At 44.0% G+C, this 14024-nt stretch overlaps 1 protein-coding gene across 4 annotated transcripts in view; it reads right to left on the minus strand.

Moving 5' to 3' along the window:
* Window positions 1–725: 725 nt before the first annotated feature.
* The window catches only part of scube3 (signal peptide, CUB domain, EGF-like 3), a 95492-nt gene continuing 82193 nt past the window's right edge, over window positions 726–14024 (minus strand). For all 4 annotated transcript variants that reach the window (XM_066703520.1, XM_066703518.1, XM_066703519.1 and 1 more), the window contains 13 exons: window positions 10984–11106; window positions 10456–10572; window positions 9891–9986; window positions 8364–8480; window positions 7593–7754; window positions 7027–7230; window positions 6538–6699; window positions 6230–6397; window positions 5840–6001; window positions 5487–5684; window positions 5034–5186; window positions 4845–4924; window positions 726–4447 (listed from right to left, as the gene is read on the minus strand). In XM_066703520.1, coding sequence (XP_066559617.1) covers window positions 4295–4447; window positions 4845–4924; window positions 5034–5186; window positions 5487–5684; window positions 5840–6001; window positions 6230–6397; window positions 6538–6699; window positions 7027–7230; window positions 7593–7754; window positions 8364–8480; window positions 9891–9986; window positions 10456–10572; window positions 10984–11106 — 1895 coding nt within the window. In that variant the 3' untranslated portion in view covers window positions 726–4294. The remainder of the gene's footprint in view (window positions 4448–4844; window positions 4925–5033; window positions 5187–5486; window positions 5685–5839; window positions 6002–6229; window positions 6398–6537; window positions 6700–7026; window positions 7231–7592; window positions 7755–8363; window positions 8481–9890; window positions 9987–10455; window positions 10573–10983; window positions 11107–14024) is intronic.

The raw sequence follows: 14024 nt of genomic DNA on the forward strand, positions 1-14024 counted from the left end.
AGTAAGCACATTTAATTTCAGTTGAATACTAATTGGGAAGAGCTTTCAGTAATGTTACACGTCCCTCAATCTACCACACCCACCCACCATGCCTGGGAATCATTGAAAGAGCATTCAATACATCTATAAAAGTGAAGTTCTTACAATAAGTAGTCATCTTTCCCGTCACCTCTTCCAGTGTGGTTTATTTATGTGTCCCACCCTTTGGAACACTTGTATCAATTGTCTCCTCTTCCACCCCTGACGTTTCCTGATCACAAGAGGAAGCATTCAAACACTGGTGGGGGTACATTACATTTTAATGATGTAATCAAAAAAACGGTCTAATGCATTTCTTTTCCTTGGTTGTATATTTGAATCCTGCAACATTATGATTATGACTGTGCGGATGACTAGTGTAGCCATAGTGCTTTCTATAGTGTATTTTAAAGCAGTGACTTCTGAGTGATCAGTGTTTCTTAAGCTGGTCTTAATTGATCAAATTATTTGCTTTCTTTTCATTAACATAGAGCTTGCGTGCGTGCGTGCGTGCGTGCGTGCGTGTGTGTGTGTGTGTATTAGACTGCTGTGGCTTACAGTAAGACTACTGTGCAACTTAAAAAACTTGTGTATGATTTAGCAAAACAAACACATGTGGAAAGTAAACCTAATAGAAAGTAAAATGTCCCGTCCCCCCCACCAATCTGTCTCAGGGGCTGGTAAAGAAAGAAGCAGAAGCTCTTACAAACATAAGAACACCAATTCCATTCATTAAAAAAGACAATACAAAATCCAGACATTTGTTTTTACATGAGCAATAACAATTTTCAAGTGCAAATACCATTATCAACTCTATGATACATCATAGCAAACTCATATTTAAAAAACAAAAAAGGCAATAATGTGACTGTGTGTGTTCAGGTTGATGGGCTGGGGCGGGGAGGGGGCTGTTGAACAGTAATGCGCAGGAAAAAAAAACAAATATATATAAATAGAAGAAACATAAGAAAACTCTCATTGTAGCTTGGCTTGTTTCTGAACATTCATGAAGACACAGCGATCGATGGCAGTCTGGGTATACTGTTCCAAGAGCCTTTTCAAAAAATGCAAATCTAATCAGGAGTGTTTGACTGGGCTGCAACTGGACCAAGTGTTTCAGCAATTATTGCTACACCTGTGCAAATATACACAAAATTGTACTTTATTAAAAACAAAACCAAGCAGGTACCAGATTATTTTAGATATAAGGTAGGTTTGTATACAGTAATGTGCACATTTATTAGAACACTAACTACTTTTCATCAAATACATTAATTGTAAAGTTATATAAATTCATCATATGTGAAACTAATTCAAAACTAAACCATGGACTTCAGCATTTCGTGGAAGTGTTGTTGAAATCCTTATCTTGTCGAAATGTAGAATTGTAACGGATTCCATCTGTTTTGTGAGTAATCCCGTGCATTTTACCATATGAAGTATTTTAAACTATCTGCATGTTGTATTAAATTCATGAATTTGGCCGTTTTGATGCGAGTTTCAGTTATAGTGGTTTGTTTTAACAAGCACAGCAAATTATATATGCAGACAAAATGAGATGTTCTAATAAATTTACACAGCATGCATATACATATGCATATATATATGTACTGGTGTTCAATATTAAGGAGACACTTGGATATCATAATGATGGATTAAGTTTCTCAAAACAAAATTAATCAGAGATAATGCTTCGCTGGCATCGGAATGCACACTTCTCACTGTGTTTGATCATTACTAAAGTCAGAGACTAGTGCATTCATTACAACACCTGCTTTTCTTCTTTCTTCTAATATAGATTTAGATTTAGGGTGTAGTTATCATGCTGAAAATCAAATGCTTTCACCGCAAATCTCCTCTCTGAAGGTACTGCAGGATCATCTTACAATGGAATAATATTGTGCATTTACAACTTCTCCTATTTGAGGACCAGCAAACCCATGCTCAAACTTTACAACACTATCTCAAAGTCTTACAGGGGGCACAATGCAAATATACTGGTGGCCTCTGGCCCGGTTTTCTTCTCACATGCTCTTTCCTGTTGGACCTGAAGGTTTGATACTATTATTAAAGGCTTTTTTGGCCAACCTTCTAGTGGAGTTCTCACTCCAGGCATGTTCCTCTCATCTCAACACAGGCTTTTGAGCTGCACACTGGCAACCATCATATCATCTTCTCCAAGATTCATTACTATTTTCTTTAATAGGGAGAGATTTTACAAGAAAACAAATCAGAATCACGTTTAGTGTCATACGAACTGAAAAGTTCCCAAAAAGTCAGTTTGTCCCTTTACTGTATCGCACACTTATTGCGCTTAGTGAGCTGTGGATACAGAGCCATTGTGTTGCATCTCCTGTGGATTTACAATGCAGTCCTTATTGAGCACAATAGTCGGGTTAAATGCCAGTTCAATATATTGAGAGTTCTATTTTATGAATTACACTTTCGCACAAGCTAATAGTTAAAATGTAGTTTTCCCTTCTAATTAGGAAATCATCCAGGTTTCCAGGTGACCCTATAATTTTGACCACCAGTGTATGGGCACACACAAATATATGACAAAAAAAACAAGGAAGAAAATGCAGCAAAAAAAAAAAAGGTGGTATAATGATTTGTTATATACAAGTGTATATATATATGTAGCTATTTAAGTGTTTAAAATATGTAGGGTTTTATTTGTAAGGGACATAAGTTAAAAGTTTAAATCTACTTTTCAGTTGTTTTTTTTTTTAAATACAACCCAGATGCCAGTCGCTGTATTTTTAAGTTAACCTTAGAATATATTCTTTAAAAAAGAAAAAACAAAGAGACATTCCATTGTACAGTTTTGGCAGGTATAAATATTGTTACTGCTTTTCTGTCAAGAGAAGAACAACAAAAAGGAGACTAAATTCATTGCACTTTTACAATAAAGGTAGAATGACGGGTCTATATCTAGTGCACAAATAATAAAATCATGATCGTGCCACGGAGGCAGTCTTTGGCAGAGCTGGTTTCGAGGGGACAGAGGGAGCCAGAGGTGGGTGGGCTCCTTTTCTTTGGATGGGGGTTATTAATCTGGGATGGGCCGCCTGAATGTGGGCTCAACCGTCGTCTTAGTCACTTTGTTAATTACAGCGAAGAGATTCCCTCATCGGGGGGAACGGAAACGTTCATATATTTTATTCTGGAGATCTCAGGGTTACAGGCATGACTTAAGTTTGAGGCCTAAGAGGTCACCGAATCTAATAACTTACTGCTTTAATCTCCTGTTAATTGCTGTTTTTCACACCACTCCGTCGATCACCGTTTTCCTTTTTGAATTCCCTCTCAACAAAATCTCTTTGAATCCACAAATGTAGCACCTTCTCATTCTCAAAAACACGCAATTCGGGATCCGGACAGGTTTTTAAAGTGTCTGCCAGAGCGAGCCGCTGCTAACTGTCCCAGAACCATACTTTTCTCCAGTCTCTGTAAGGGACTGTTTCAATGTGGAGCATTTCAACCACACTGACTGTAGTTTCCCTAGCTTTCCTACATCTGTGTGTATTGGCTTTTGGAAGCATTACATTTGTGCTGACAGAAAGGATATTTCGGCTTAGATAGGTTACTTAACTGTGAATATAAAAATGGTCTAAAACGAAGCAACAGAATAATACAATCCAAACATAAACAGACATAGAACAGATAAGAAATCAAACTGTTTTAACAGCAAGACCTTAAGAAGCATTGCTCTAAGAGCCTGAATATAGTAATGCTCTGAATGCGGTAAGATGTACAGAACAATAAGGGAAATCGCAGAGCTCAAATCCCGTTTTAGGAAGAGTACACTACATAAGTGTCCAACAAGAAAGCACTTAACCACGTTCACACGTCCGATGAACGGTGGCAACTCATTTTAAGTACGTAACGGTTCCTCATTGTTTGAATAAGGAGTGTCTGTCACCCTCGGAGGAAATAGCGGCGACAGCGGCGACAGCGATGGCTGCAGCTAAAACGCAAGGTTCTGCAGAGGTCTTTCATGGGACTTAAAAAGAAACAACAAACAAACAAACACAACAAGAAGTGGCGATAAATATTCAAACAAAGGGGGGAAAGTCAATAAAGCCCAGATTCTCAATGAAAGGGCTGGAGCTGGTTTAACAAGTGAATTCCATTGGTAGGAAGGAGAACAAAAAAAGGCAAAAAAAATGAAAGTCTGCATAGTGAAGTATGTTTTAAAAGCCATTAAAAAATAAAGTTTCTTTGTTGTTTTGTTGCTGTTGCGGGTTGTGTGGCTGGCTCCCCGGCCCCGGGGCTACTTGTATGGTCGGAGGAAGGCGGACACTTTGCTGCTGAGCAGTCGGATGAAGGATCGCGGCAGCATCTCGTTGGACTCCCGGGTGGTGTACTTGAAGTAGTTGTTTGGGTGAGCCAGCACATCAAACAAGGTCTTAATCAGCTTCTTATCCTGACGGTGGAAAAAAAACAGCAGCAGTCACACATGAAGAGGGCCTCGCACTGACACAGTACGTCCCATATTATAGTGCTGCGATGCTGTAGCGTGGAAATGCCAACTAGTGTGCCATAGTCTGTTTAGGGTAAATAATGTTGAGCAGCTGCATAAAGACTCCACCGTGAAGATGACCCAACGATGTTTATCAAATGAGAAGCATAAAATAAAGAGCTTTTATAAATGGCTACCAGGTCTAGAAATATAAAACACAGGCCATCAGGTTTTGGCTATTTTTAAAGAGAGTCCTAAACAAGGGGGACTAAATATAATAAATATAATAAATAAATATCCTACACGGCTTGAATAAAGCGCACAGTCTGAGACTGGGCACTAGGAGGCGCAAGAAACTCACCTTCAGGATTTCCTGGTGGTTTTCAGAGGCGTACAGCCTGCCGTCTCTCACGATGTCCTCCACAAGCTGCTCATAGTCCTCTGGGGAACAGAGCACAGACGTTTCACTCTGACACCACAAACATGCATGCACACAAAACAGCATGTGCATTACACGCACATCTAGCTGGGCGTGTGATTATGTCTTTACCGTCGTAGGTGACGTAGGGGATCTGGAAGCCACGGGCGCTGTTGGCCTCGTTGGATTTGAAGTTGATCCAGAGGCGGCGGGAGCGGGCGGTGAAGGCGATGGGCCTCTCATATGTCTGACAGGTCTCATAGGTGGTGATGGAGGTGGGCGAGGCTGGGTGTTGGAAACAGTAGGGTTGTATTTATTGACAACACGTTTAGAACATGAAATGATCTGAAAATGATCCAGGGATTCCGGGTTTCTTCCGAATCCCAAACAAACCCCCAGGTTACATCCTAATTTCCAAAACCTGCTTCGTTACATTTCCAGAACAGCTGCAGAGCCTTGCTATTTGAATTCAACAGCCTTGATATGCTAATATGATGTGTACTCAGTACGCTTCGTACTTCACTGTGGAGTGGCGCTATCTGAGTTGGGATTCAGGGCCGGTTTATAGTAAGCGATTGGACTCACAGTTCTTCCTCATGACCAGCACGTCTCCGCACTCGTCCTCGGAGGGCAGGAAGATCTCAGGCACCACGATGAGGATCTTGCGTTTGGGTGGGGGGTTGATGTTCCAGGTGCACTCCACATTGGCAGGGTAGTTGCCTGGGTAGTTGGGTGACTCGATGTAGCCCGTGTACTCTCCCAGCTCGCCCCCACACTCCCGGTCTGCCACACACACACAAACGCACAGGAAATGCAAATGGACAAGTAACAAATTGGACACACACAATCATGTTAGAGAGGATATATTCCACTGTCAATCACCCTGACAAAAATGACACAGACAAAGTCCAGGGAACTGAATATCAGGGAGGGCTTACTCTTGCACTGGGAGACGGTGGTGGCTCCGTCGAAGTCGGTGGTGGTGTTGCCAGGGCAGGAGATGCAGTAGTTCTGGCGGAAGTCGGGCTGGTAGGTCCCCAGGGGGCAGCGGATGCAGCGGTGCACAGTGGTGTTGTAGTAATGACCAGGAGAGCACTGGACTGCAGGGCGCACACACACACACACACACAGGGTTTGGGTTAGCAAGAGTGTAAACTAGAACAATATCAGCTCGGATCCCACAGCACTGAAGAAACATTCACCCGCTGACAGTCCTTTACACAGGGTATCCTGCCACTCATCTCAAAACTAATCACACGTTTGTGTCTTATTCCAGGGCCCTTGAAGAACCCTGGGTGCCCTTCCAGGAGGTGCCCGGTCTTGCTCACCTTTGGCCTCACAGTCGTGGAAGGAGCTGGAGCCATCCCGCTTGGTGCTCAGCCCCCCCCCACAGGGGAAGCACAGGGTGCGGCCGGGGTCTGGCTGGTAGGTGCCTTGAGGACAAGCCTGGCAGGGTTTGAAGCCGTCGCTGGAGAAATACCCAGTCGGGCACTGGCCTGAGGGTGACACAGAGAGGGCACACTGTTACAGAACAGCACACTCACATACAGAGCACATACAGAGCAATATCACTGGCTGGGTATGGGGGTATGGGAGTCAGTTATGGGAACAGGGGGGCACTGCCAGCCTTACATACCTGCGCAGGATGTTATATTGCGGGCACCAGATGGCCCGTGCCCTTCACTTCCAGGACACAGGTCACAGGCCAGCTGCCCCTCCCTCTCCTGGAAGGTGCCGGGCGGACAGGGCAGGCAGCGCTCCTGCTCCCCGTGGTAATAGGAGCCGGGCAAACATCTGACTGAGAGAGCAGCAAGGACACGAGTGAGGAGACACACGAGGACACGAGTGAGGAGACATGCGAGGACATGAGTGAGAAGACATGCGAGGACGCGCGCTCGGGCGCTCATGATTATTGGGGTACACGTACAAATGAGTGACACATCCACAGACTGTGACTAAAGAAATAAAGATGGATACACATTTCTTTTCAAATGTGTTTTTCTGTACTTTTTTTTACACACTTGTTTTTACAGCAAACTGATTTTAATCTTGGTGGGGGTGGGGGTGGGGGGATCTAAAACAAATTCAGCCATAATACAGTTGCACGCTCGGCCCCGTCCCTTACCACAGCGGCCGCTGTCCTTCTCCCGGCCAGGCCCGCAATTCTCCTGCCGCTCCGCCGCCCGCGCCAGCTTCTGCGCCACCTCATACTCTAGCCCGGCCACACGAATCAGGAAGCGCTCCTGGTTGATGGACTTCTTCAGGGCCTTGATATAGGCCTTCACCTGCCTCTCCATGCGCTGCCTCAGGCAGTTGAGATTGCAGCTTCCTGGAAGTGGAAAGCACGCACACATACACCGCACACAACATGCACACGCACACACAGGCACCCCAGTTAGACCTGCGCAGGGCACACATAAGCTACACTGCTTCCAGAGAATTTCAAAGATAAATGGTTACAATAATAAATATCTGTGTTGGATCCAATGACATAAGTAATACCATAAGAGGGTAGCAGATGGATGAAGAAGAATAGTGTTTGATGCAAAAAAACAACATATTTTTCAATTATTTTCCGAACACAATATTATGGATTGCGTCTTTTATGAAGTGCACTTGTGAGGTATTCAAGGTAGTCCTAATCTACCTCCTGCGTATCCAGGGCATTGTCTGTGCCCCTCACCCCCTCACCTGTGGTGTCCCCCGGCTTAATCTCGGCCTCCAGCTCCAGGGTGATCCTGGTCACCTCCTTGTTGGCGGGGTTGCGAGCACGTCGCCCCTTGGCCTTCTTCGAGGAGTCGCACTTGAGGTTGACGAAGGTGACCAAGCAGTCACTGCAGGGCTGCCCACCCCCTGCGAACACAAGAGCCGGCAGACACACGCGGTCACTGTCACCCCTCGGTGTGGATGTATGGATGGGTTTAAAATCCCTCTGGACTACATTGGGAAACAACTTCAGCCACCATAAACAGGATCTTCTCCACAGCTGCATCTTATCTGAAGTTTGTGTTTGTCTATAGCTTAGCTTCTGGCCTTCGGAGAATATTTTACGCTGAGCCCTGCCATATGATGAAACACAAGCATAAAACAGAGCGCATCTGCAACTGGTAGCTTGTCTTTCTGCATCACTCAGGGCCCGATGCAAGAAACATTAAAATAAATATAGCAATATTGTGTACACATATGGCTTTGGGAATAAATGTATTGTCTAAAGGTCGCTAATTATTTAGTATGTTGTGCTCATGTATTCTTTGTGGCATGAAAACATTAAAACAGTCCCTGTGCTGAGGTCTTCAGGCACCACTCTGGCATTTGTCAAGGATTTGTTTGACTTTGAAGCGTGTAAACTGCGTTTGTTTCATTCGAATGATTATGACATTTACCCTTTGTTCTCAGACAGACTGTAACACACAGACGCTCCCTCGCTCGCTCACTCACTCGCTCACACCTGTGACGTCTCACCTGGCCCCAGCTGGCGCCCCGCCTCCTCCTGCCGGGCCTTCAGTTTCGGGTGCAGGTGGCACTTGGCGTCCTTGATCTTGAAGGAGGCTTTGTGCTTCACTGGAGGGGCCAGAGTCTCTACAGACAACCAGAGAGGTGTGTGGGGTTAAACTGGGAGGGTTCACTCAAGAGCATAGGGCCTTATCATTATTCACAGGGCAGATGATTTCATCCATGGTGACTATACACTCACCTAAAGGATTATTAGGAACACCTGTTCAATTTCTCATTAATGCAATTATCTAACCAACCAATCACATGGCAGTTGCTTCAATGCATTTAGGGGTGTGGTCCTGGTCAAGACAATCTCCTGAACTCCAAACTGAATGTCTGAATGGGAAAGAAAGGTGATTTAAGCAATTTTGAGCGTGGCATGGTTGTTGGTGCCAGACGGGCCGGTCTGAGTATTTCACAATCTGCTCAGTTACTGGGATTTTCACGCACAACCATTTCTAGGGTTTACAAAGAATGGTGTGAAAAGGGAAAAACATCCAGTATGCGGCAGTCCTGTGGGCGAAAATGCCTTGTTGATGCTAGAGGTCAGAGGAGAATGGGCCGACTGATTCAAGCTGATAGAAGAGCAACTTTGACTGAAATAAGCACTCGTTACAACCGAGGTATGCAGCAAAGCATTTGTGAAGCCACAACACGTACAACCTTGAGGCGGATGGGCTACAACAGCAGAAGACCCCACCGGGTACCACTCATCTCCACTACAAATAGGAAAATGAGGCTACAATTTGCACAAGCTCACCAAAATTGGACAGTTGAAGACTGGAAAAATGTTGCCTGGTCTGAAGAGTCTCGATTTCTGTTGAGACATTCAGATGGTAGAGTCAGAATTTGGCGTAAACAGAATGAGAACATGGATCCATCATGCCTTGTTACCACTATGCAGGCTGGTGGTGGTGGTGTAATGGTGTGGGGGATGTTTTCTTGGCACACTTTAGGCCCCTTAGTGCCAATTGGGCATCGTTTAAATGCCACGGCCTACCTGAGCATTGTTTCTGACCATGTCCATCCCTTTATGACCACCATGTACCCATCCTCTGGTGGCTACTTCCAGCAGGATAATGCACCATGTCACAAAGGTCCAATCATTTCAAATTGGTTTCTTGAACATGACAATGAGTTCACTGTACTAAACTGGCCCCCACAGTCACCAGATCTCAATCCAATAGAGCATCTTTGGGATGTGGTGGAACGGGAGCTTCGTGCCCTGGATGTGCATCCCACAAATCTCCATCAACTGCAAGATGCTATCCTATCAATATGGGCCAACATTTCTAAAGAATGCTTTCAGCACCTTGTTGAATCAATGCCACGTAGAATTAAGGCAGTTCTGAAGGCGAAAGGGGGTCAAACACAGTATTAGTATGGTGTTCCTAATAATCCTTTAGGTGAGTGTATATTTCCAACACCGCACTACAACACGTATGACTGTTGGAGAGCATTCCTGAGGATGTTTGTCCAGTAATGAGATTTTACCTATGCAGGTCTGTGCGTTGCTGCTGTTCACTCGGGGGGGCATCTTGCTGCGTAGGATCGGGATGCCACAGCTCACTGTGTAGCTGTTATCCGATTCTGGAAGGGTATCGTGAGAAAGAACAAAGAAAGATCAGAAATAGATCCCTCCCTTCAAACTGTCAAATCCAGTATGGCATCGTCTGCCACTCATTTGTGAACTTACACAGATACAGAAGCTGAATGCTGTGGTGACATTAAAAGCTAGTTCATATTAATGTTTTTTTTTAAATGTATGCATATAAAAGTGTTAATTAAGCACTACATTATTATAACAAGGGATTTATGCACATCAGGTGATTCTTTATAAAAATGTACAGGCTTTAAATAAAGAGGGGAAAAAATGCAGATTTACATGGCAACAAATGGCAGCAGTTGCAAATGGCAGCAACAGGCTTGGGAGGACAGTGAAAGACCAGGCCGTTCTGCCGTGGTTTCCATACTTTATAGATTTGCTTGTATTACTAACGCTAGGTTTGTCCAGTGCAGACCGTGTTTCTATGGGAATGTGCTGTTTTCTGTGGCCTACCTGCCAGATAGTGAGCCTTGGAGGCACAGGTGAGAGAGCAGCTCTCTTTCTTGCCCGTTTTGCTGCAAGTCAGGGTGGCCTTGGGAGAGACCCAACTGGACGTACACTTCACCAGCTCTGACAGACAGAGAGACGGAAACGCACAGACAGACACAGACATATTGGTCAAACATAAGGCAGCAAACAGTGACTGATCCAACCTCTGTATTAAATAAATGGTCTGCCAAGCAACAATAATATAGGTGCCTAGGATTAGAGCATTGGTAAGGTTTTATTATTTTCTACGTAGTATATTTCAGATAATGTTCCCGCAATTAAACTATTAACATGACAGCAATTACACATACTACAAGCAGCATGCTAATAACCTACAAAAATATACAAGTCTATTGGGGAAAAAAAATGTTTCTTTGTTTCTGTTGAAAAGGGTTAAAAGGCAACAAAAAACCTCCACCCTTTCGTCTCACTACAAGCTGCAATTCCACATCCCGATCACTAGATGTCAGTATTGCCGTGCTGCCCACATACCGATGCAGTCCTTCCTGTTCCAGTGCAGTTTGTAGCCGGGCGGGCAGGTACACTCGTAGCTGCCCAGGGTGTTCACACAGCCGAACTTACAGCCCCCTCGGTTGATGCTGCATTCGTCGACATCTGTGCAAAAGACGGAGGGCCCGTCACACCAACAGGTTACATGCATGGCCCCGCCAGCCTGGGCAATCAAGTCTCTACTATCATGAGCTCTATTCACATAAGCTGTTATTTTTGTTCCCGACCCTGCATTTCCCAAGAACTCACTGACGCAGACACACTCCGATTCTGAGCTGGAAAAACGTGCGATTGCCTGCTGCAAAGGGGAAGTGAGAGATGCTGCATAATGATAACATAAAAAGCCCTTAAGTAGCACCACCATTTCTTCAGACACCTACATCATACAGAGGAGATGACGAAATCTGTGTGCAAAACTGAAACCTAGATTCCCTTTAAACATAGTTTTTAACATTATATTATTTAATTGCTGCTGATAATATATATATATATATATATATATATATATATATATATATATATATATATATATATATATATACTTTGGTAAGTTACAAAATTGTGGGAGTATAAAGTCCTAGGAGACACCTAGTCTATCTCGTGTTTCAGCTGATGGAGGAAAGGTCTCTGCCCAAATCTGGCCGATACGATGGAGCTCCGACGTGTTTCAGGCCCTGTGGCGGCCGTGGCCTCTCCGTGACTGCGTGAGCTCTATCATTTCTTCCGTCATGCTTCCCACTTTAAACCTACCTATTACTCCTAAATCTCCATTTAAGAGGGCTCCACTGTGGGCGTCTCAGGCAAAAACAATCCATTATCCCATTCTAACCAAACATGTCCTTCGGTGCAAAGCCCATTATAAACAGTGATTTAGGGAATTAGGGACTCATCCGCAGTGCTGTGTGGTACAGTAGCGGCAACAAGGAACCTCCCCGGCTCCCGTGCCCACCACCACCGGAAACCTAGAGTCTCAGAGAAAGAAGAAAATCCTCGCTTTTTTGGCTTTCGTGTAACAAAGGGAGCCTTAATCACGCAAAACATGGCGTGTTCGCAGAAAATATGCCGGCGCTCTTTATACAGACCTTACTGGGGGTGCTGTGATATCGCAGATGCGATTTAAAAACACAAAAACAGTGTGAATGACTGTACGGGAAAGGAAGGAGACTGAACTCTCTGTTAAGAGTCTCTTCTTTCCTTTCCAAGAGGAAGCAGGGTAATAGAAGAACCCAGGAGAGAGATTGACAGTTAAGAGATATAATAAAAACAATAACACAAGGACAGGACTACACAGCCAGGCTCAACCTAAATTACTCACAGCTCAGAATCAATATTGTGGGTGACTGTTGACAAGGGAGCAACTTTTGCTGAACAAATATGTTACTTTTTCTTTTGAGACAAATTCATTTTCATATAAATCAACAGTGCATTGCAATCCGGCCTGTCTTGAATGATAGCAAGAAAAATTGTGGACTGATGACTTTGACAGTCCGTTGTCAATGTATAATGCAAACAAACCTCTTGCGGTAATTGGTCTGCATTTCTTCTGCGGAGAGGGCTATGGTTAGGTTTCCTCAGCCACCTTATATCTTTTACACATTTCATTCTGCTGAGTGAACTTCAGCCCAAACTCGGGCGCCACAGCCAAAAAACAACACTTCAGAGCTGAGTAAATTATAACTTTTTCTCATCATGGCACTAAACCACAATCAGACTATAAGAGATATTATTTCACAGAGATAATCTAATATCTCATCAGCCTATGAACTAGGAAACAGTCAGCATATTATAAACGTCTGTGTGCGATGTCTGTCTGTTGGATATGATACACGTCCAAGGAACATAAGCCGAGACAAAGCCAGAAGCAGGGACTGATTATTCATTGACATAATATGTAATTCCCCTGAAAATTTTTCAGTGAAAAGCTGACAATATTTATACTTAATTTCTCAGTCACTATCGTTACAGTAAACATGTGCCATAATGGCATTAGTATGATACACCGCAAAAGCCATTTGCTATAAATCTGAAATGTTTTTTTTATATAAGAAAAATAAAAACAGAGAGGGAAAAGAGGTGCCCTTCAGGCTGAAAAGATAGGCCTGTCTGCCAGTTAATTTGTTGTTTTGTTTTGCTCGTGCTTGAACACCCTGGGGCTCACACCTTTAACACTCTCCCCCACTTTCTCTCTCACTCCTCTATCTGTTTCTCGCCCACCACCCCTCCCTTCCTCTGTCTCTCTCTTCCCAATGTGCCGCTGTGCTCCAAGGCCCATGCCAACTCATCTTTACTGTGGAACATTTCTGGGCAGGGAAGAAAACAACAATTGGATTTGGCACACATGGACCGTCTGCATTAATGGTGTACCTCAACTATTTTTTGTTTTGTTTTGTTTATGTCAATAACTTTGAGCCTGGTGGCAAAAGTTTCAATAGCTCTCAATATTGGTTGCCTTTAATGGCACACACATTCCTTCCAGCTCAGATAAGCCTAACAAATGCTGTGATACATTTCCCCAGGACTTCTGAAGAAGAAGGAAATGCACTGAATGTGTTTCATTTGTGCAGACAGATCAGAGAGATTTTCTGGCATAATATCTCCATCGTAACTGTTGTTTTGCCGATTGTGTGGCGCTCACCCGGGAAGACAGAGGTTGTGTGGGACTCTGCACATATGTACTTCTATAGGTTTGTTTCTGTTACTAGAACTAGGTTTGTCTGGTGAAGGAATCACACAGACTAGAATAGCTTCTACCTTCAACAAACTTCTTCATGATGCAGAACCAAGCCCTGGCACTGGGGGTGCCATTCAGACCACAGAATAAGTCCTCCACCCCAATCAGACGCGGTGTGATAAAGAGCTGGACTGTCAGCCTGGTTTCCTGCCATTCTCTGAACTCCCAATCTAAATGCTTTTCCTGTGCTATATGAAAGTATTTTTCTGTGAGGTGTTGCTGCCGCAGTGTGCCAAGAGATGTGATGCCAAGCTCATTTTCCTTTGCCCAGTTCAAGATGGTAAAAACATGA

Source organism: Amia ocellicauda, chromosome 5 (assembly GCF_036373705.1).
Source record: "Amia ocellicauda isolate fAmiCal2 chromosome 5, fAmiCal2.hap1, whole genome shotgun sequence".
NCBI classification, from domain to species: Eukaryota; Metazoa; Chordata; class Actinopteri; order Amiiformes; family Amiidae; genus Amia; species Amia ocellicauda.